Below are 22,093 nucleotides of genomic sequence, written 5' to 3'. Positions count from 1 at the left end.
TTTCTAGCAGATTTGTCAGACAGAGCCTGAAAGTCTGGCTCCCTCCAAGTTGGTAAGTTTGTAGCCTTTATATCTGGAAGTCAGTCTAGCTGGCATAAAAACCTTAGCTGACATTTTCTTTCAATCTTTGAATATCTTTTTTTCCTCTGCCATAAAGCATTGCTTTTGAAAAGCCTGTTGACATATTTTATTTTCTTTCTCTTGTAAATGACTTCACCTTTTTTTGCTTGGATAACAAAAGGGCTTTTCTGTCTTTAAATCTAGTGATTTGGGGGCGGGGTGCAGTGGTGCACACCTATAAACACAGAGGCTTAGGAGGCTGAGGTGGAAGGATCATGAATTCAAAGCCAAAGCCAGCCTCAGCAACTTAGCAAGGCCCTAAGCAACTTACGAAGACCGTCTTAAAAAAAAAAAATACAGTAATTTTACTAAAATATATCTCAGTATTAGTCATTCTGGGTCAATTTTCTCAGCTACAGTATACACTTATAAAATATGTAGTTTCAAGTCTTTATCGCAGTGTGTCCTCTTTCTTTTTTGGGTGGAAGGGATTGCACCCAGGGGCACTTAACCACTAAGCCACATCCCCAACCCTTTTTCATTTTGAGACAGCATCTTGCTGAGTTGCTAAGGCTGGTTTGAACTTTGGATCCTCCTGCTTCAGCCTCCTAAGCCTCTGGGATTATAGGTATGTGCCATAGCACCAAGGGACATACTCATTCTGTCTTCACATCTTTTTACTGGTGCGGTGTACTTTTTTCAGACTATCAGAACACCATTAAATACAAATTATTTTTCAAAGACAGAGACTAAAGCATTTGCAGAAACTATCTCCTTCTTCTCCTAAGTTTTCTGTAAGCAAACAACAAGCCTTTTGCCAGGACTGAATACAAACTGGGTCCTTCACAGAAACTGGTATCCCCAAATATTTTAAGATGTAGAGTATTCCCTGTAATTTAAAAACTACCCTATTTTAGGCTCAAAATATATGTCAGGCCAAGGGGTAATATATTTATAAAATTATTTCTAAAAACCCCATCATACATGTTTTTATTTGCTATGCATTTTTAGTCTTTTTTTTTTTTTTTTTTGCCAATCTGATAAGTAAAAAGGCAAATAACTTGATTGCAAGTTCAAAGTTCCCCTGTTATTTACTTTTTTAATATTTATTTTTTAGTTGTAGTTGGACACAATATCTTAATTTAACTTATTTTTATGTGGTGCTGAGGATCTAACCCAAGGCCTCACACGCACAAGCTAGGTGAGTGCTCTACCATTAAGCCACAATCCCAGCCCCTCCCCTGTTATTTTATTTAACATTTCTTTGAAAAGTGAGTTTGAAGGTTTTTTACATGATTGTCAGCATATGGATTTGCTCTTCTGTGAATGTTATTCTTCTGTCCTTTGTATGTTTTTCAATTTCTTGTTGGAAATTCATAAGAATTACATTAACTTTATGCTTTCTTCAGATATACAGAAGTTTATTTTTTTACAACAAAATCATTTGTGTTCTTTCACTGCTTTAGTATCATTGGTCTTGAGTAAGGAGGTCTCCCTAAAAGTCTCCTATTTCATTGTGATCATTTAAAAATTTCAGTTGTTTAACCCTTTGGAAATTTCTTTATATATGATGCAGGTTTTACTTTGTTTCAGGTGGATATTCACCTATTAAATCATCCACCTTTTTCTCTCAGAGTTTAAATATATTATCCATTATTTGGGGATGTGGATCATCCTTTGCCACGGATGGCCATAATTTATCTGTAAGTAGTATTTATTTAAAGACTATTTTTTGGTACAAATAGTCTTGGAATATGTTGTACTATCTCATGATACACATTTCCCATTATGATTCTAATTGTCACTGTTACTATTTTTTTGTGGTGCTGAGGATTAAACCTAGGGCCGGGCATACCAGCAGGCACTCTATCACTGAGCTGAGTTCTTCCCAGCCTCCAGGATGATTACTTAAAACATTTTTCTTCCTCTGGCCCTTCTTCTAAACTTACTCATCCATATGTGTTTTATGACAGTATCATTCAACTGAAAAAATAAAAAGGTCCCCCTCTCAAAACCCTGTTTGGATCCTAATTAGAATGGCACTAGGTGTCATAATTTCAGAACTAGCATTTTTGTATAGTAAGTCTCTGCTCTTAAGGACATGCTCTTAGTTTCAAAAATACTCTGTAGTCTGAATCTAGGAATCTCATTCCCAAGAATCTATGGCTTGGAAATGAATCTACTAGACATTCTTCTTCCCGGTGACATAAAAAGAAAGTGGCTGCTTATCAGAGAGGAATGGTTAAATAAACTATGGTATAAACTACTAAATAATACTAGCCATAAAGAGTAAATTTGATCTTATACCAGTTGATTAAAAAAGCTTTCCTTAAGGTAATGTTGAGTGAGGAAAAAATATATAGAGAGAAAAATACCTATTATATGATACCGATTTTATGAAATGATGATTCCCCTTTTCCTTACCCATATTTATCACCATCTATTAGCATGAAAGAGCACAACACAGGTTGTTATCAAGAAGTACAGAGGGCCGTGTGTGGTGGAACACGCCTGTAATCCCAGCAGCTCAGGAGGCTGGGACAGGAAGGTTGCAAATGCAAAGCTAGCTTAGCAAAACTCTATCTCAAAATAAAATATAAGGGGCTAGGGGTGTAGCTCAGCAGTGGAGCGCCTGCCTAGCCTGTGTAAGGCACTGGGTTCCATCCTCAGCACTGCATAAAAATAATAAATAAATAAAATAATGTATTATGTCCACCTATAACTAAAAAATAAAATATATAGCTGGGATGTGTTAAGCACCTTGAGTTCAATCCCTGCAAGAAGTACAGGGGTAGGTACAGGAAGGCCAATGTGAAAGGAGGGAGGAAGTAGAGAAGAGTATAATCAGCAATATTAGGAAAAAAAAAGTCTGCAATAAACATCTCACTAAACCAATAAAGTACATATGAGATCACACATATGTATTTAAAAGTATATATATATATATGTATGTATGTATATGTGTGTGTGTGTGTGTGTGTAAAAAACACAAGTCAGCTTTTATTTTTAAGGCTACATAACACTGTTAGATCATACTTCAATTCATTTATAGATAAACCAAAATAGAAACAGGAAAATGACCTCTGCATCTGAACTCATCCAAGGCCTAGAATAGTGACACATCTTACCTTTCCTTGTTCCACTGACAAAGTTTTACCTCTTCCAAATCTCCTTAAAAACAATAGAAACATTTCATGCCTTGCTTGTGAACTATTTCACAATGATTTCTCTTAAGGAAGATAGTAAACACTCCCGCTCTTATCTTCCATCACTAGTAAAGCTTTCTCAATTATTAGAACAGAAAATCCTTTCCACCACCAAGGTAAGCGGGAAGCCAAGTCATCTTCCAGGTAAACAACAAATTAATCTTCACAACAGAAAAGATAAGGCCTAAAACATTTTAAACAACCACCAAGAAATAACGATCCTTCTTAACTGGGAGAATAAGCAACAGTCTACTGCCTGAGAGGAAAAAAAAAACCCAGCTCTACTAAATAGCTACAATGTTCAAGATCAAAGTAAGATTCTTACCCAAATTCAGAAATTGTAATTTTTTTTTATTTAAAAAAGTATCCATTACATCAAGACATGCCTAAAAGATTGTTTTAAAAAACAAAAATTCAATTCATGACAGGCAAATTTGGTAGTGGTAGGTGGAGAGGTGATGAAGGATAATGTAACCAAAAGGTTTCACATTGACCTAAAAACTACAAGTGCCTAGAGCATAGTGCTTGACCTATAGTAGAGCTAAAAATTCTCTTTTCTTTCCAAAAGGATTTTTACAAGATTTCTTTACACAGCTGCCCCTTGGTATCTGTGGTAGATTGGTTCTAGGAACTGCCCTTGGACACCACACTCTGCAGATGCTCAAGTTCCTTATGTAAAATGATGCAGTGTTTGCATTGAAAACTGCGCATGTCCTCCTACATTTTCAATCACCTCTAAGTTACTTATAATAGCTAATACGGTGTAACAGCTATGTAAAATAGTGTTATATTGTTTAGGGAGCAATGACAAGAGAAAAACAAGTTTGTATATGTTCAGTATAGACATATTTTTCCCCAAGTATTTTGGATCCAAGGCTGGTTGACTCCACGGACACAGAACCCATAGATACAGATAGCTGATTGCACATCAGTCGTCTTCGTACTCACAGAACTTTCCAAACAACCTTGGAAACATATTCCTCCAAGGTTTGGTCACATACAAATTATAGCAATTTACTCTGGTGTTATTACTATTAAAACAAACCTAAAAAAACTCTGTGAAAGTTATGGCTTACCGTCCTTCCATATTTAGAATGCACACCAGTTCATCCTCAAAAAATATCTCTGGTCCCTCAAGGTTCTCAATGTCACTGAAGCCATTACAAGGAACCTATGAAGAGGACATACAAAAGTAGGCCTCAGTTACGAGGATTAATGCTGTTGTCATTCACACAAATCTGAGCTGCATACACAGATGCCCACTTCTGTGGACAGTGTTTAACAGCTATTCTATACTACCTCAAACTACCTGCCAGGAGTGGAAAGCATCATGAAAAGCACCAATAATTTATTCAGCTTTCCATGCGACTTGTAAATTAATTACCTTTTCATACACTGGAAATTGCTGAAACTGAATTCTAATGTGAAGAAAAATAGCTCTTAAGGACTAGAACTACAAAATCTTATCATTTACAATACCACTTCCAGCAGTCTATGTTTTACACAACTGTGGGAGGAGGGCCAGAGCCATCAAAAGCTTGGTGGAGTAGGTGCTCCTTTAACCTGCTGGGTGTGTTTTCTCCTCTGGAGCGGGTAGAATGATGAGCTTCAAGATCTTCACTAAAACACATATGACTTCTTTCACTTTTTTTTTAAAGGTAGCCAGGTCAACCTGTGTGCATGCTCAGGGGTCCTGAGCCAAAGCAATCACCCACCCACAGATCAATCTTTAGTATGCTCCTGCTGTGTTCAAAGTCCTTTACATACTTCTAATTAAGTAGTGGTACAGGGAAAGAGAGAACTAAGAGATAAAAAAGCACAATCCATCATTATTAGGTGAAGGCCCAGAATGTTAAGAATGCATACAAAACCAGCTGGACAAGAAGGTGAGGCTGCAACCTAGTAGTATCCCAGGACCAACTGCATCAAACATGCCTAGGGTACACACCTGAACCAGTATTCACCATTTGTGATTATGAATTAGCCAAGGCATAGCCTCTCCAAAGTAGAACTTACATTGTGTTCATTCTAACATTAACAAACATTTGTAGCAATGAATTATACTCAGGGAATGTCAATTTTTATTACCCAAATGGAAATAAGTCCAAATTAGTTCAAATTTTTCCCTTTCAAAACCTGAAACAACTTGGAAACATTTCCAATGTGTATACTCCATTAGCAGTAGTTAAAATTAGAACATCAGAACTAATCTTCAGTAAATAACCTTCAGTAAACATAAATAAGATCAGTTCTATTTGTAGACCCCCCCCCCAATCAGAAGGGAAAATTTAATAGTTTGTTGAATTAAAAATGTCAGTTTCAAAATCTTCCAGAGTTGCAAAAAGTTAAGAATCAGGAATGGATACAGAAACTTCCATGAGACATTTTGGGGAAGGGGAAAAAATTAAAAACACCCCCCCCCCCAAAAAAAACCCGTGCATTTCAGCAATTAAAAAGAAAGAAAGAAAGCTTCTCAGGTATAGTGCAAGACAATTTTATTTAAGGGAGAAACAACTCTGATCTATATGTAGGTTTTCATCCTGTTACCTACAAATAATGCAGTTCGATGCTGGGTAGAACCTGCAAAGCCAGAGGGAAGAACCACATTAATTCTGTCAGCCCTTCTGGGAAGACAACTGGGAGAAATCTATGGTGCTCAATCATTGATGATTTCCCCAAATCATGTGGAGGTTGCAAAAAAACCACATTTAACCTACTTGAAGAGAAATAGTGCTGATCTGGATTCCCTCCACATTGTGCTGCGTGCCCTCCCTACTCCCTCCACCCCCATTCTCTTGCTGGCTTTAGAAAAGTAAAGCTGGCAGGGACAAATGGCTTCGTGTTGTTTGGATGGGAGGGAAAGGACACAATGACTCTTGCAGCCATGGAAGTGAGTAAGGGATTGTGAGAGCACTGAACAGGGAGATATCAACAAGAGCCGGATGAGCTAATGCCTACAAACCCAGACACACACGCACGCGCGGACACACACACACACACACACACACCCCCCACTACCAGGCGAATGCTTAGAGCTACATCAACAGATCCTTACGTGCTCTGAAAAGAACCTCTTGGAGAACGAGGCTACAATCTTCCGGGCTTCTAACCCAGCTTTTTGCCGAACTTTATATTCCTCCAACCAATTGACGTAGTCGGTGGGGCTGTAGTGTTTCATAAGGGAAGGCCACCTACAAGGAGAGAAACACCCCCTCAGCTTCACAGAGACCCACAGGCCGCCGTGGGAAACAGACACGGCCAGCCGGCCCGGTGGGAAGAGGGGGCTCCTGGCAGGGGACCTAGTTCGAGTCTCCACCCGGCGTCCACGCACTCACCCAAACGGTGTGACCTTGGCGTGGCGACTGCGGGCTGTGTGCCTCCACTCCCCCACCTCTAAAAGGAGGGCAGTTGTTGGCAGCAACAGTCCTAAATGATGACAATGACAGTTCGCAGGGACGGCGCGCCAGGCCCTGGGTGTGTGTGTGTGTGTGTGTGTTTTCCGCACATCATCTCATTTAACGGCCGCGGTCCGAGTCAGGTCTGGGGAGTCCCGCCGCCCGGAGCCGAGCGGGAGGCTTTAGAAAGGGGGAGCCGCTACCCTTACAAGGTCATGCAGGGAGCACGCAGGGCCGGACGCGGTCCCGGGTCCGACGCGGAAATCGGTGCGGTCCACCCCCGGCCCGGGATGCTGCGCCCGCTGGGTCGCCGCATCACTGGATCCGCGTCAACACGGAGCCCCGTCGGGCACAAAAGAAGCGCGCACAGCGGCTCCGCTGCGTGCGCCGCGGCCGCCGCCATCCTCGGCCGAGAGCCGGCCCGAGGGGCGCGCGAGGTGGGCACGGCGGGGCCCGCGGGGCCGGCGGCCTGGAGGCCTTTGTCTGCGGGCCGCGGGAAGGGTCCGGGGGTGGGGTCCGCGCGCCGGGCGGCCGCGGGCAGCGGGGGGCGGCGGCCGCAGCCGGCGGGCTCGGGGGGCGCCGGCGGGGGCGCGGGGCCGTGGCTCACCTCACCCGGAACTGCTCCTTCCACACCTTCCCGCTGCTCTGGCACACCTCGCGCAGCCGCCGGCAGGTGCTGGAGACGCGGCCGATGTCGCAGGCCGACAGCGAGCCGCTGCACAGGATGTACTCCAGCACCTCGCCCGGCAGGTTGACCAGGCAGCTGAGGCCCGCCGCCTCGGGCGCGGCCTCCTCCGCCAGCGCCGGCACCACCTCCATCGCGCTGTCGACCGCTGCCGCCGCCATCTTGTCCGTGTACCTGGGGCCGCTGCGCGCGCGCGCTGAGACGCTTGCTTCGCCCCGCCCACTCGGGCTAGGGGCGGGGTCAAGTAGCTCCGCCCATCCTGGAGCCACACCCCCTCCCTCAGCCTGGGACTCCAAAAGGGGAAGAAATGACTCCGCTCAGGGATTGAGAGTTGGCGTTACTTCCAGTCAAGACGACGGTGGCATTGATATTGTAGAATGAATTATGTTTTTAAATTGAACAGTAAAAATTATGCATATTTTCATGTGTGACGAGAGCTTCCTGTGCAGTAGTTCATTAGCTCTTCCCCCAAACCTTAGGAACTAGCCTTCTTCCCAAATTACAGACGGGGGAACAGGTTCAGGAAGTGATAAGACTTGCATGGGGCCCCTTGTCCTAGATTCTATCCAGAGCTGCTGGACTCTGCTCTCACCCATATGATGTAATGAGAGCAAACAGTGATCTCGATTGAGTACTGAGCCACGCATTTTGCTTGCTTTTGGAGGACTCTTCCCCAGAGCACTCTAAGATAGTGAAGGGCAGTAATCATAGCCCCCAGATTTGTGTCCTGCATGCCCATTCTACCATATATAGACCCATATATTCTAAATAAGGGAAACAGGGCTCCTATGGATTAGCTACTGATTCAGTCACAGGGATCAAAAACCTGGACTTGAACGTTTAAAGCAGTATTGACCACCCAGGTGTGGGTGCGTGTTTTCCATACCTGCATCTACTCTGGTTTTTGGTTTTGTTTTTTTTTTTTTTAACTCCAGTTCAGTGCAAGGCCCTGTGCTGGGTACCCTAGAGATTCAGAGGTGAGAAAAAATAGAGTCCTTGTGCCCCAAGAGCTCAAATTCCAACTAGTGTTAGAAAGATCTGTTATCAGTATCTAGAGACCGTGGTGAAGTACTCCCCTCAGCTTGGAAATCAGGATGCCCTGAGAGAGCTGAACTAGAAAAATGACCTTAGAAATAAATCTGAAATCTGTGACAATGTTGCAAAGGGACAAACACTACCTCTCCTGGCCTATCTGAAGCCATTCTCTTCTCCACTAGCTGTTCATGTCCTTGGATAAGCTGGTCTTCTTTCTCCTCCCACTTTTGTCCTTCTGTTGGATACTATTCTTGCAGCCTGGAATACAAGGCCTCCTTGTCCTCTCTGTTCTCATCAAGACTCCTCTTCCTCCCGGGGAAGCTTAGCTTCTCCTTTTCCACAACCCAGCACCAAATATTGCTCCTTCCCCCCCCCCTCCCCCGCTGCAGTTTTTCAGTCTTGTAATTATTTCCTTAATTAATAACCATTTATTCATCCTGTCTCTTTCCCGTTGGATCTGCAGTGACTTCAGGGTCATAAAAGTCACCTCTGGATGTCAGTTTACTAGGCACAGACCTTGCATGTAGCAGATTCTCAATAATTGTCTGTTCCTGCAAATGTCTAGCCAGTTCTTTGATTCGAGCAAGTTACTTAGCTTTTGTGAGGCCCCGTTTTCTCACCTATAAATTGGGAATAATAAAAATTCTTGCCTCCTGGGGTCATCGGGAGGAGTGAGTGAGTAGATTTGTGTCCCAAGTGTGGAGCGTACTGCTGGGCACAGAGAAAGTGCTCAATAAAAGTGTGTTCCTGTGGAAGTATGGGGTGTGGGTGAGTGTATCCAGGGCCCACGGGAATGTCACTTGGCACGGGGCCACTGTGGGCTTGGACCTTGGGCAGATGCACAGTAGCCCACTTCAGCCTCTCTGACTCTTTCCATGTTCTGCTCCAGCTCTTCCCTAAAATCAGACTCAAGTTGAAAAACCAAGTTCAAGTGTAGCTGTGGGTGCCTGCATTTGAGTGTGGGAAGAGAAACTGTCTGCTAGTGGGTAAATCATGTTCAGAGCCGAAAAGATGACTTCAGGCTCAGACTCCCAAAGACTATACCAAATGCTGCCCAAATTCACCTCCTTCTGTCTCCCCAGCCTCTATCCCAGGCCCTGCTGTGGCTCTGACCCTGAGAAGTTGCAAAACAATCTTGACTGTGCTCAGATAAACAGGTTCCTATCAGTCCGGGAGGCAGACCCCAGGGCTGGTGAGATGATCTGCTCAGGGGAAGCTTATGAACTGCAGCTGCTTCCTTATTGACTACATTTGGTTGTGTCCTGATCAAAAATGACCAAGATACTGGTGGGAACAAGCAGTCTCTTGTCAACCCAAGAGACCCCCTGCACAGCTGCAGGATAAAAGGTTCTATGTTTTGCAATGCTGGGATGGAACCCAGGGCCTCACGCCTGCTAAGCCAGCGCTCTACTGCTTAGCTACATCCCCAGCCCTAGAAGGAGGCTTTATTATTGAATAATCATTAAGCCAGACTGTGCCACATCTCACAGGTAACGTGTTAAAGAAATCATAAACTTGGAAAGTCATCCTACTTTTTTTTTTTTTAAATATGCAGCCAAACACTGCAGTATATCTAAGCTCTCTGGTTTCATGCTAACCTGCCCTCGGGCAAGAGCACTTGACCTTCTCATTTAGGATACTTTCTTAGTTCATTTTAGACTTGCCTGCTAATGTCGGTACCCACAGTGCTGGCCAATTGCCCTGCCTCCAGGAACAATAAAACTTCTCAAATCTTTAGACACAGGTAGTTACAGTTTGGAACAAAGAGCTTGAACTAAACCCCCACAGTGACAGGGAGGTAGGGACAATGTCTTCCTTGATATTTACATTTCAAAGAGATGGAGTGCAGGCCCTGGCTGAAAAACATTCGTGGGTCAAACTGGCAAGAAGTTTGTTTAGCCTTGGAAAAGATTGATAAAGTGCAGTGTAGACATGAAAGGGAATGCTGTTTGGCCATAGAAAGGGGGTGAACGCTACAACGTGAATGAGCTTGAAGACCTATTGCTGAGTAAGAAAGCCAGACACAGAAGGACCAATATGGTATGATCCCACTTACCTATGGAACACGGAGAATAGGTAAACTCAGAGAGAAAGAATGTAGATTAGAGGTCATTTGGGGCTGGGAAGAAGGAAGGGAAGGGAAATTATTTCTAAACAGGCATAGTATTTCTGTTCGGGGTGATGAAAAAGTTCTGGGAATAGTGGCGATAGATGCAAAGCTATGTGATGTTCTTCATGCCAGGAATTATACATTTAAAAATGGTCAAGATGGCTGGGCGCCATGGTACATGCCTGTAATCCCAGCAGCTCTGGAGGAGACTGAGGTAGGAGGATCCTAAGTTCAAAGCCAGCCTCAGCAATTTAGCGAGGCGCTAAGCAACTCAGTGAGACCCTGTCTCTAAATAAAATATTAAAAAGGGCTGAGGATGTGGCTCAGGGGTTAAGCACCCCTGAGTTCAATACCTGGTACCAAAAAAAAAAAAAATTCAATTCTGCCTATGTAATACAGTAAAAAAAATGCACACACAAAATTTACGTATATCAAAGGGACAGAAGATATAGTAACAAAGAATTGAAGAAACGAAGTCAAGGGTGGCACATGCCTGTAATCCCAGCTACTCTGAAGGCTGAGACAGGAGGATCAAAAATTCAAAGCCAGCCTTAGCAACTTAGCAAGATCCTGTCTCAAAATAACCAAAAAAAAAGGCTGGGGATGTAGCACCCTTGGTTCAATCCCCAGTATCTAATGCCCCCAAATCAGTGGTAGAGTACTTGCTGAGCATTCGGGAGCCCTGGATTTTATCCCCAGCATGGAGGTGGGAGAGAGTAGGTTTCTTTTATTTTTACTCTACAAAATTCTCCTGCCGAACTGTCCTTACTCCCTGAATGTATCCTAGGACCTGGTCCCCATTCGCCTAGTCCTTGCTTAAAAACACGCTCTGGGCTCCATCCTACCTGCCCCCTCCCCACCCACCACCACCCAGAATCCTCTAGGGCATGCTCTCCTTCGCTTCAGCAAGGAAGTAAACTTATTTGGTTGGACTCAAAGTGTCCTTCTGGTTGTCTTTGGCTCTTGGGCTTCAATATCCCTCTCCTGTGAAGTCTCCATAATTGAGTTAGAGATGGCTTCAATCTGCCTGGAAACCTCACTCTAAATATAGCTGGCCTTCAGGACCCACAGGGTCCACATCTGTAGATTCAACCAACCAACCAAACAGGGATCAGAAATGTTCCAAACTCCCCCAAGACCTTTTCTTGTCAGAATTTCCTAAACCATACAGAATAACAACTATCTGCAGAGCATTTACACGGCATAGGTATTTGAGGTGATCTAGGATGGCTTCAGGTGTGCAGAGGATGGACAGGAATTTTATGGAGCTACGCCATTTGATATAAGGGACTTGATCGTTACCGATCCAGGCCCATGTTGCTGATGTCACAATAGGGCAATCACTGAAGCCACGAGTTTTGAAAAAGAGGCAAAGTTTATTTTCAAGGTGGCTAGGCATGGAGATGAGAGCCCAAGTCTCAAATCTGCCTCCCCAGGATAGGTTTTGGGGGTGTTTATGGGGTAAAAAGTGGGGTGATTGAAGGCCTGAGGGAAGGTGACTGGAGTTGAGCAATGAGTGATCTCCGTGGCTCTTGGAGGGGGCACATTCAGAAAACCGAGGGAAGAGTGTGTGGCCTCCTGAGGTCAAAGGTCACCCATCAGATACCTGCAGAGACCCAAGTGAAGTCAGCGGTTTTGACAAAAGTGGCCTTCGAGTCCTGGAAAAACAACTTAGGCAACCCTTATCATCCACACCCAGGAGATGTCACAGAGGTCACCTACAGCAGAGCTAGCAGGAGACACACAGCTTAACCATGTAACCTTCGAACTTAGTGATTTGTAAACACAATTTAAAGCAAAGAATCAAAAACAAATGCAGCTTGAGGGGTGTACTCAGGTTTCCCTGGGCTTCCCAAGGGACGGCTGGGGACATAGCCTTTCTTCCCTGGTTTGTCTCTTCTCCCTACGACGGGGCCCCTGCCTTCCCCTCCAGCCCTGCTCCACAGGTCACAGACTGGGCAGCTTCTTCTGCCTCCTTCCTTCACCAAGTCCCTGTCTGTCCTGCCGTGTGTGTCCCCACACTGTCAGAATGCACACACTGCTGAGGGTGACGCGCAGACCTGGGTTTCGCGGGGCCTGGAGCTTACACTGTTTGGAAGCCAGCCCTGTTTTAGAAAAAAGAACACCCCAGGAGCAGCCCCTTAGGTTCACGGGGTGGAGGGTGGGGAGTGAGCAAAGCAGGGGGCTGGCCGGGGCCTTTCCAACCCAGAGGCCCAAAGTCCACTTCATCAGCTGAATGGCACCCGTGCCGCTTCCCAGGATCCAGTAACCTCCGCCAAAGCAGGGCCCTGGCCAATTCTGCTCCAGTATCGTTTGAAAATACTGCGATATGGGCTGGGGATGTGGCTCAAGCGGCAGCACACTCGCCTGGCATGCGTGCGGCCCGGGTTCGATCCTCAGCACCACATACAAACAAAGATGTTGTGTCCTCCGAGAACTAAAAAATAAATATTAAAAAATTCTCTCTCTCAAAAAAAAAAAGAGACATAACTCATAAATCTTCACTTTAAAAAAAAAAAAAAGAAAAAGAAAATACTGCGATATCCACAGGGATATCTACAGATATCTTTGCCGGATCCACTAATCCCCGCCCCTGCCCTCTTGCTCCCAGAGTGGCCTGGAGTTACCTCACTGCGGACACCTTCCCTGGTTAGCTTGGTCACCTATTTAAACGCCGTCACTTTGCTTTTCCCTCCTGTCCACATTACTTCCCACCCTCGAACATATTCTTTGTTATTTTTTTTCTTCAAGTTTTTTATTTTCTTCTTCAGGGAGCAAGATCTCTCCTCCCACTAGGATGTGGACCTTCTGTTTGACTCTCTTGGTCCGCAGTAGGCACATAGTAGGCCCTCCTTTTATTCCCATGAGTGAATGAAAGAATGGGTTCTGAAAATGCGTTAGTTGAGCTGACTTTATTTTGCATGTGGGGCAGACAGGAATCTTTTTGGGTTTTTGCGGGGTGGACTCTGTTAGGCTGCATCAGGACCCCCATATTCTAATTCCTGGAACCTGTTGAATGCGTTACCTCACCTGGACAAAGAGGCTTTTCCGACGCGATTAAGTTAGGAAACTCGTGATAAAGAGATTATCCTAGATTATCTGGCTGAGCCCAGTAAAATCACAAGAATCCTCAGGAGAAGGGGGAAGGAAGGTCGGAGTCCGAGAGAGAAAATGTGGCAATGAGAAGCAGAGATTCGAGTGAGGCGGGGTCATCAGTGAAGCAATGGTGGAAGCTTCTAGAAGCTTCTGGAAGGTGGAAAGGGCAAGGAAACTTCTGTGCTTTTCAAGGAAGGCAATTCCTTCACCTTGGAGGAAAGAGGAAGAGGTGTCTCCACATAGATGCGGCCAAAAGCTTTCAGTGGAAAACTGCATTTCCAGTGGTGACTTTTCTCAAAACTTGTTCAACAAAAGAGATTCCATTGCACAAGGCATAATGCTTAATTGATGCTACAGGGAAGTGCGTGTGGCCTCCTTCAAGCTTAAGACTTACTCCCACTTTGCTTTACCCGGCTACTCGCTATGGCACGAGGAAGAGGAGCCACCCTCTCCTCCCGAGGGTCCTCTGTAAAGAGGCTTCCTTTTGCTGATGTGGGTTCAACACTATATTGATCCACCCAATGGACAATACATTCCCCGTTTTCATTTTCTTGGCCACATTGTGGGTACGATGGAAAAAAAGAAAACAATAAATACATTTTTACTATGTGACTGACAGCAAAGCCCGTATTCTTGATCAATCTGCAGCGGCTTAAAGTCCTTTAATTCTCCCCCCAACCCACCACCCTGGTCCCCCACCCCCTTCTCCTGTGATCTGTGCTTGGGAAGGTTCTGTTTTGGTGTGAACTTGAAATTTTCACCTGGTTGCCAGGCAACAGAAGCCATCTAGTGGGGGGGGGGGCTATCTGGGCTCTGAGGTTGACCTGCCCAAATCCCAGTGTGTGTGGGAATCGTGGGGGGAGCAGGTTAAACCCTCAGGCATCCAGGTCTTCCCCTGCACCAGGGCTCAAGGTCAGGAGGGGGAGAAGGGTGCAGGAACTGCCTCTTTACAGAGGTGACCTGTGACAGCAGATGGTCTGAAAAGTCCAGAGGAACTCGGGGCTGGCTGCTTGAACTTCTAGAAGAAAAGAAAAAAAAAGCTGAAGAAATTAGAAGGAGTTTGGACCTGTTTATTTTCCCATTCTATTCCATTCCATCTCAGTGTATTGGTGTATTATCTCATTTATTCCTATCACAAACCGATGCAGTCCCAACAACCACCACCTGCTTTATGCTGAAGGAAGGGAGGAACAGAGACACTGGGTAATTTAATCCAAAGCTGCACAGTTAAGAAGTGCAGGAGCTGGGATTTGAATCAAGACAGTCTGGGTGTCTTAGCCGCGTGGATGACGCACAAGAATGCAGTTTCTTGGGCTGAAACAGACATTTATTAGATATTGAACTGGTACAAGCTATGTGATCCCCCTATGTCTCAGTCTCCCAGGCTTTTACTGGGGAGAATACAGTCATGTCTGGAATAGCAACAAGCTGATGAATTTCTCTGACCTTTTCCTCATCCTTAAGCATGACTGGGAATGATATTAGGCCAAAGCATTCGTGTGAAGACTGGCTTTTTATAACTGTTCCCCATCCTTTTAATCAGCTAAAATATATGTGTGTGTATATTTTTTTTGTTGTGTTAGTGGTAGTGTTCTACCACTTGGCTACACCCCCAGCCCTTTTTATCTTTTGTTTTGAGACAGGGTTTTGCAAATAGCTGAGGCTGACCTCTAACTTACAATCCTTCTGCCTCAGCCTCCTAAGTAGCTGGGGTGATTACACCACTATAACTGGCAAATGAGCTAATACAGCAAGGATTAGGGCACTGGAAAGAGTTCCCTGACTCTGCTCTGTCTCTGATCTTCATCTTTAACAGGACCTTGGACATGAGGCTCAGGGATGGGTGTCTAATTGGGGGTGTCTGGGTGTGTGCGTGGGGTTACTGGGGATTGAACTCAGGGATACTCGATCACTGAGCCACATCCCCAGTCCTGTTTTGTATTTTATTTAGAGACAGGGTCTCACCTAGTTGCTTAGGGCTTCGCTTTTGCCGAGGCTGGCTTCGACCTCAGGATCCTCCAGCCTCAGCCTCCCGAGTCTCTGGGATTACAGGTGTGTACCACCGCACCCGGCTGGGGGAAGTTATCTTGTAATTTAAAAAGCCGAATGTCTAAAGTGGTTTTGATAATTGGGAAATGGGGGTAGCTGTCAAAATGCCCACAGGGTCCAAATGGCCATGTTCCAAAGGGCACCGTAAAGCCTCCCTCCCCGGCTGCCTCTGGTCTACCCCTCTACAGCAGGGATGGAGGGTGTAAAACCGTGGCTCTTTAGTCCCAAACCGGGACACCCTCTAGATGCCATCTTTAGATCCCCCCTGCCTGATTGGCAGAGGCTTCTGTTGAGGTTTCCCCTCTGACCGGCTGGACTCCCACCCCTTCCCTTCCCTAGTCCGGTAGCCCCCCTTTACCAGCCTCCTGCCAGCCCTGCCTCAGAGCCCGCTGCCCGGGGGCACCCAGCCTGTGAGGGCGCCCTCCCAGCGGGCAGAGGCGTGAGACGTTCCCAGCACGAGCCACAGAGAAGACGAGAGCCGGCCGAGTCGAGTCCACTTTTTTAATATTTTTAACCATAATGCAAACAGGCAGATGTAGACTTCTGTTACATCCCATAAAATTGGAAGATGAGAACTATACAGAAGAAGAGCATGCGCCGAACTCGCAAAGGGCACGGGGTGGGCGTCGGTCCTTGAGGAAAGTGCTGGGGCGAGCACACAGGACACGGGGCAGGTTAGCAGCATTGAGAGCTCAGAGGTAGGGGCATCTGAGTTCCTGACAGCGTGTGTGTGTGTGTGTGTGTGTGTGTGTGTGTGTGTGAGAGAGAGAGGGGACCCCAGCTCCGGCCACCTCCCCAGCCTCCCCAGGCCCAGAGTGGACACCTTCGGGTACAGCCGTGCACGATGACCCGTCCAGCTCTCTGGTCCTTCTAGAAAACCACCCGTGAGCCTGGAGTGGGTAATTACAGTCACAACCACAACACAGTGACAAAAATGATGGGGAGCACAAGGGGACCTCAGAGCCAGCGCAAGACTGCACCAGGCTACCAGGGGCTTGGTTAGAACGGACACCCAGGGCAGAGCATCTTAGCAAAACAGAGCCCCCCATCTTTCTGGTGCAGCGGGGGGCTCGTGAAGCTGTGTAAGTCCTTCAATCTCGGTTTGGCAGTGGATGATGACCTTCTCCAAGAGGTCTATAATGGGAAGGCCTGGGGTGGCTGGTAGGCATCCTGTTGTCCCCGATGTCCAAGAGCCGTGGTTCTCAGCCCAAGGGATGCAAGACGCTGCCTGCACAGGGGACAATGAACACTGTGCAATGACCCATTTGGTTCTCACGATTGGCAGGAGATGGATATTAGCAACTTTTGGGTGCGTGTCACCAATGCTACTCAACATCCTATGACGCCCGGGATGCCACGGTGATAAAGAATGGCCAAGCCCCAAACACCAATAATGCTGAGGTTGAGGGGCTCAGGACTAGAGTCTCTGGGAGGTTCGAAGCCAAATCTGGGCACTGCATGTATGGAGTTGAAAAGACTTCAGGAAGCAGCATGCCAAGGCATTGTCCCCTGTCTGCCAAGGCCACCATGCTCATCACTGAATTAGATGTGCCTGCTTGACCAGAACCATTTAGATATTTCAAGGGACAAAACGAACTCATAAATACGCTAAGGCATGTAAACTGGGACCAACTCCCTTGCCAGTATTACAGGTTGAATGCCCCTTAGGCGAAGTCCTTGGGACCAGGGGTGTTTTGGATTCTGGATTAAAAAAAAAAAATTGGAAATATTTGCATATACATAATGAGATATCTTGGGGGGTGGGACCAAGTGTAAATAGGAAACTCATTTAGATTTCATGTAAGCCTCATATGCATGGCCTGAGGGTGGCTTTATACAATATTTTTAATAGTTTTGTGCATAAATTGAATTTTCCATTTGCACTGTGGTGTGGGTGCCCAAAGTTTTGGATTTGGGGGCATTCTGGATTGGAGATTCGGGACGCTCAACCTGTAACGGGGAACCGACACTGAAGGCCACCAGATCCTCATGTTGGAGTCGCAGAGGGTCTGGGGGAATATGATGACTGCTTGGGTCCTCTGTCCATAGGTGGGGACTGGGAGTGGGCTGAAGAGGGACCAGTGAGAGGAGGAGAGGGGACCAGGCCAGCGTCAGCTCCTGAAAGCCCAGATCCACACCACGGGGACCGTTGGTGTCGAGTCCTTGGGAGGCGGCCAGCTCTCAGCCCCTCTAGACCTCCCATCCCGCCTCCTGGCCTTGAATTTTGGAGCCCAGGGGGACATTCGATGCTGGAGATGTGGGGAAGACCCCTGCCGGCCGTCCTGGGCGGCTCGATGTTTTGGCGAGAGGCTTGGGGGCAAGACTTCTTGCTGGAGACCCACCAGGGGCAGTGAGGTGGAACCACTCCAGGAACCACGGCTGGACTGAATCTCAACCCTGGAGCCCACTGTGCCCCACGGCTGCTCTGCGGGCGGGGGTGTGTGTGTGTGGGGGGGTGGGGCAGGCAGCTAGCTTGCCCGCCCCGGCAGGAACCATTTGCCCCCCCAATATGGGTCAGAACAGCACTGCCTTGTTGTGGGCTTAGGGCAAAACCTGACCTCCTTGGAAGCCCAAAGCAGGTGGCTGCTCAGAGCGATTGGCAGGAGGAGCCTCCGTTCCTAGGCCAGCATCTCCAGTTAAGAGTCTGTTTTCTTTGTGGGCATCTGGACCCCGTTGGACCTTGGAAGGGCTCACTCTGGACCTGCAGAGAGCTGGCCATCGGGTCAAGGCTGCAGACTCACCTTCCCTGGGAGCCCGACCTTTTCACAGCTCCAATTTTTTTTTTAATCCTCACTGTCCAAAGGGCATCCGGTCCTGCTGGTTCAGCCCCTGGACTCTGTGTATCATTACTACTGCCTCTTGTCTGGCTCACGCCTAGATGACAGCAACCGTCCGTCCGCAATTCAGCCATGCACACTCTAACCTGTGGTCAGAACCTTCTCTGGCAACATAATTCCAATCACCTTCATTTCCCTTTGGGAAAGACACTCGTAAGGACCTCCCTGTCACCTATTAGGCACCGTCTAAGCCCTGCTATACCGCTCACCTCGCCCCACCGTCTGGTCCTGGCCACATTCCCAGGGATCCCCCTCAGCAGTTCTACCTGGCTTTGCCTCCAAACCAGCCCCGATGCACCCCACACTCCCTGCCTACGCCTGCCTTGGATTCCTCCTCCCCTGCGGCCACTCTTGTCTTCCATTGTCCATGGTGAAATCCTACGCACCCCCCACGCCCCAGACACCCACATCCATCCTGGGGGCAGCTCCCTGCCCACCGGATTCTAGCCTTCTGCAGGGCAGCAGCCACACTTTGCTAGTCTCTGTAGACACCTTCCACACCCTGGGGAGGCCAGGCGTGGTACCAATAAGTGAGAAATCAAAATTCGTGGGCGTTTGGGCCAGATGCCGTTACTGGGCATCGTCTCAGGATCCCCTTGTTGGACAGGAGGATCTACAGACATGGAAAGGTCAAGTCACCATGGCCAACTACTTAAAAAGGGGCATCATGGACCCAGTTCTGCTTCTAAAACTCCATTTTGGTGGATCTTCAGTGTTTCCCCTTAAAAAATAACAAAAAACCCCCCAAAAACCCAAACCAAACCAAAACAAAACAGAATGCCTGGCTGTCACACATCCAGGACACCAAGGAAGGGCCTCTCTCCTCTCAGTGGGCTTAACGGTGTTCTTCCCCACACGAGGTGTGGAGCTGTGGTCACAGTGGGGACAGTATGGTATGATGTGCCTGTGTCCCTGTTTCAGGACTATCTCATGAGCTTCCTGGACAAACCCACTTTTATGAGGTGGGTTATGGTCAGAGCTACCACTTTAGCAGGGAGCGGCAAATAAAGGGACCGCTACCTGGGTAACCCTTTGGTTTACCCATTGCTAACCTGTATCTTACTCCTGTAGTTGGTTCTGGGGACCAAACTAGATGCCGCCAGCAGGGGGCAGCATCCGCCCACCCTGGATCAGAGCTCAACCCACAGTGGTGGCTGCCTCTTCTCTGGCTAAGCAGTAGGGTGGGGCTCTCTGGGGTGGGAAATCTCCGCCCAGGAGAAAAACACATCAGCTTGGTCTCCTGTCTTCTAACAGGGAAGCTGTTTGTGTCTGAGGTTAAAAAAAAAAAGAGGTCCTGCTTGGGCAGAAGGATGAATGCTGGTTATATAATTATTTCTCTGGACTCTCTGACAAAACGAAAAGATGTTTCCATCTGTCCCCGGCTTCTAGAAGGGGAGAGGTGTACAGGCGGCAGGTGCCCAGCACATACTAAGTGCTCCTCATTCAGCAGTGGAAACTTGGTTTGGAGAGGGAAGTGGTGATTTATTCCTCTTTGATGGAGGTTGACCTAACCATTCTGTCCTGGGGAACTAGAGACATCTTAGAAAGTGTCCCCAAGGGTTCAAAGGGTTGGAAAAACCATTTAAAAAGTGCCCGGGAGAAAAGCTACTAGGAGCCCAGCATCAAGCTGGCAGGACTGAAGGAAGTTGGAGCTGGCTTCCCTCCAGGTGGGAAAGGGTTGCTACGGGACACCAGGGGCTGAGTCTCTGCATCCGTGGAAGCCTGAACCGGAAAACCTGGGATTAACTGGAGGCGGGAGAGATTAGAACTGGGACAAACTCCAGATGCCAGGGACACCCATCGGGAGTGCTGGGGAGGGTGGGCAAAGATGAGCTGTGGCTTGTCCTTTCAAGATCTCGGGGTTGGAGCCCTTGGGGTCTTGATACCCCACCTGTGAAGCCCTTCCCCATGGGGCCACGGTACTTTCTCGGTCCGCTCTCTACACTGAGCATCAGGAAGGCAGTGTCCTGCATAGGACCTCAAGGGGACAGAGTTCTTCTGTGGGACAAAACAAAACCAACATGGCAGAAGGCTAGAATGGACCCACCGCTGGGCCCTGGAGGGTGGGGGGGGGGTCATGGGATTTGGATGCTGCCTGACATTGATTTTAGCACTTGAGTGTGGAAGGGACCTCCCTCCGCATTCACCCCGAGGGGGCAAACTCTGCAGGCCTCCTGCCCTGAACCCTGCCGGAGACTTGGCTACCCAGTTTTTTTATTTTTATTTTTTTGGATCCGAGTGGAAGGTATTATTTATTTGCCAAAATTATTTCGGCAGGTTCAATAATCCGGAGGCCAATTTTAGAAAGCAGAAAGCCTCAGGGTTCCTAGAGAAAAATCCACAGGGGGCCTCCGTCCACTCGGATCCCTTTTAACTGACCTCGCCACGTATTTTAATCCTAAGGTAAAGCCGCAAGCCCCATTTGGAGGAAAAAGAAAATAATGACCACTGTATTCTTCTTTGACAGAACGCCCATGCTCTGAAACGTGAGGCTCAGCCCATTCGTCCCTTTCAGGTCGGTAGCAATTTGATTCGGGGAAACTTAGGACAAGCGACTCATCCGTATTAGCCAAGTGGGAAGACGGTATGTCCAGCAGGTTCCCGTGGACCGCAGGGCTCTGGGCCTCACGGATGGGATCCCTGGGAAGGGCTCGATGACCGTGGCCGGGGCAATGCTGGCTGGGGTAGGTGGGCTTGGGCGGGGGGGGGGGTCCTGCCCAAGCCATTGGTGGTATGGTAAGGACTCCGCCGACTGGCCTCAGAATCCAGATGCATCCAATTCCACGACTCGCCATTTCACGGGGAGATTGTCCCCTCCACCACCACAGCCCCCTCCTCACTCCCTAACCCTTCTTTGGGGAGCCTCAGAGTGTTTTAAGGGACGTCAGCGCAGACCCTCAATTACAGACACACGAGGATTCAACGTGGGCCAGGGGCACGTTTCTTGGCACCAAGGGTCTTTCACGAAGGCAGTGGACGCAGGTCTAAGATGGACAGGCTTGCACGGGCAAGAGGACAGACGGAGACCCGGGCCCGTCCCGCGCACGTCACACACACGACCAAAACAGGGATGGTGAGAAAGGAGGGGGGACTCCAGAGGCACCAGCTCAGAAGGCTTCTGTCCAGAACCTGCAGCCTTTTCCAGGGGACAGCAGAAGACAGACCCGAGAGGAGCAGTGGCCACGACCCGGTGGTTTCATGCACCCGCGATTTGCCCTCGTCGTCGGCAGGACAGCAGTGAGGCGTGGTTTCGGGAGAGCCACCGCAGGGTACGAAGGCGTCGCGTCGCGGCAGGAAAACTCAAGGAGCAGACCCAGGGGGGCTGAGGAAGCCACTGGGGGGGCAGGAACCCAGAGGAGGACACCAGGACACAGCAACAGGACGAGAGGCAGAGCGGGGACCCGGGGGTCCTGGAGGAAAGGTGCAGCCGTGTGTGCGCCCGTCGGAAGCCCGCAGCCGCCCCTGTGCAGCACTTGGGGTGGCCGCCTGCTGTCCCTCTAGGCTGGAGAATCCACTTAGGAGCTGAAGACCCTGTGGGAGGACAGGAGGGCGGGCATTAGTGTCACAGGAGCTGGGGGAGGGCCACCCAGGAGCTTCTGACAATCAAGGAAGGTGTGATC

The 22,093-nt window shown here is 48.0% G+C and overlaps 1 protein-coding gene across 2 annotated transcripts in view; it reads right to left on the bottom strand.

The window, feature by feature from the left end:
- Fbxo21 (F-box protein 21) overlaps positions 1-7,523 on the bottom strand; it is a 39,724-nt gene extending 32,201 nt beyond the window's left edge. For both annotated transcript variants that reach the window (XM_027949157.3, XM_027949158.3), the window contains exons 1-3: positions 7,269-7,523; positions 6,322-6,457; positions 4,343-4,437 (exon numbers count right to left, since the gene is read on the bottom strand). In XM_027949157.3, the coding sequence (XP_027804958.1) occupies positions 4,343-4,437; positions 6,322-6,457; positions 7,269-7,507 (470 nt within the window). In that variant the 5' untranslated portion in view covers positions 7,508-7,523. The remainder of the gene's footprint in view (positions 1-4,342; positions 4,438-6,321; positions 6,458-7,268) is intronic.
- Between the last annotated feature and the right edge of the window lie 14,570 nt (positions 7,524-22,093).

Source organism: Marmota flaviventris, chromosome 1 (assembly GCF_047511675.1).
Source record: "Marmota flaviventris isolate mMarFla1 chromosome 1, mMarFla1.hap1, whole genome shotgun sequence".
Lineage (NCBI taxonomy): Eukaryota > Metazoa > Chordata > Mammalia > Rodentia > Sciuridae > Marmota > Marmota flaviventris.
The sequence above is the reverse complement of the archived record's forward strand: the minus strand, read 5'-3'. Positions and strand labels throughout refer to the sequence as shown.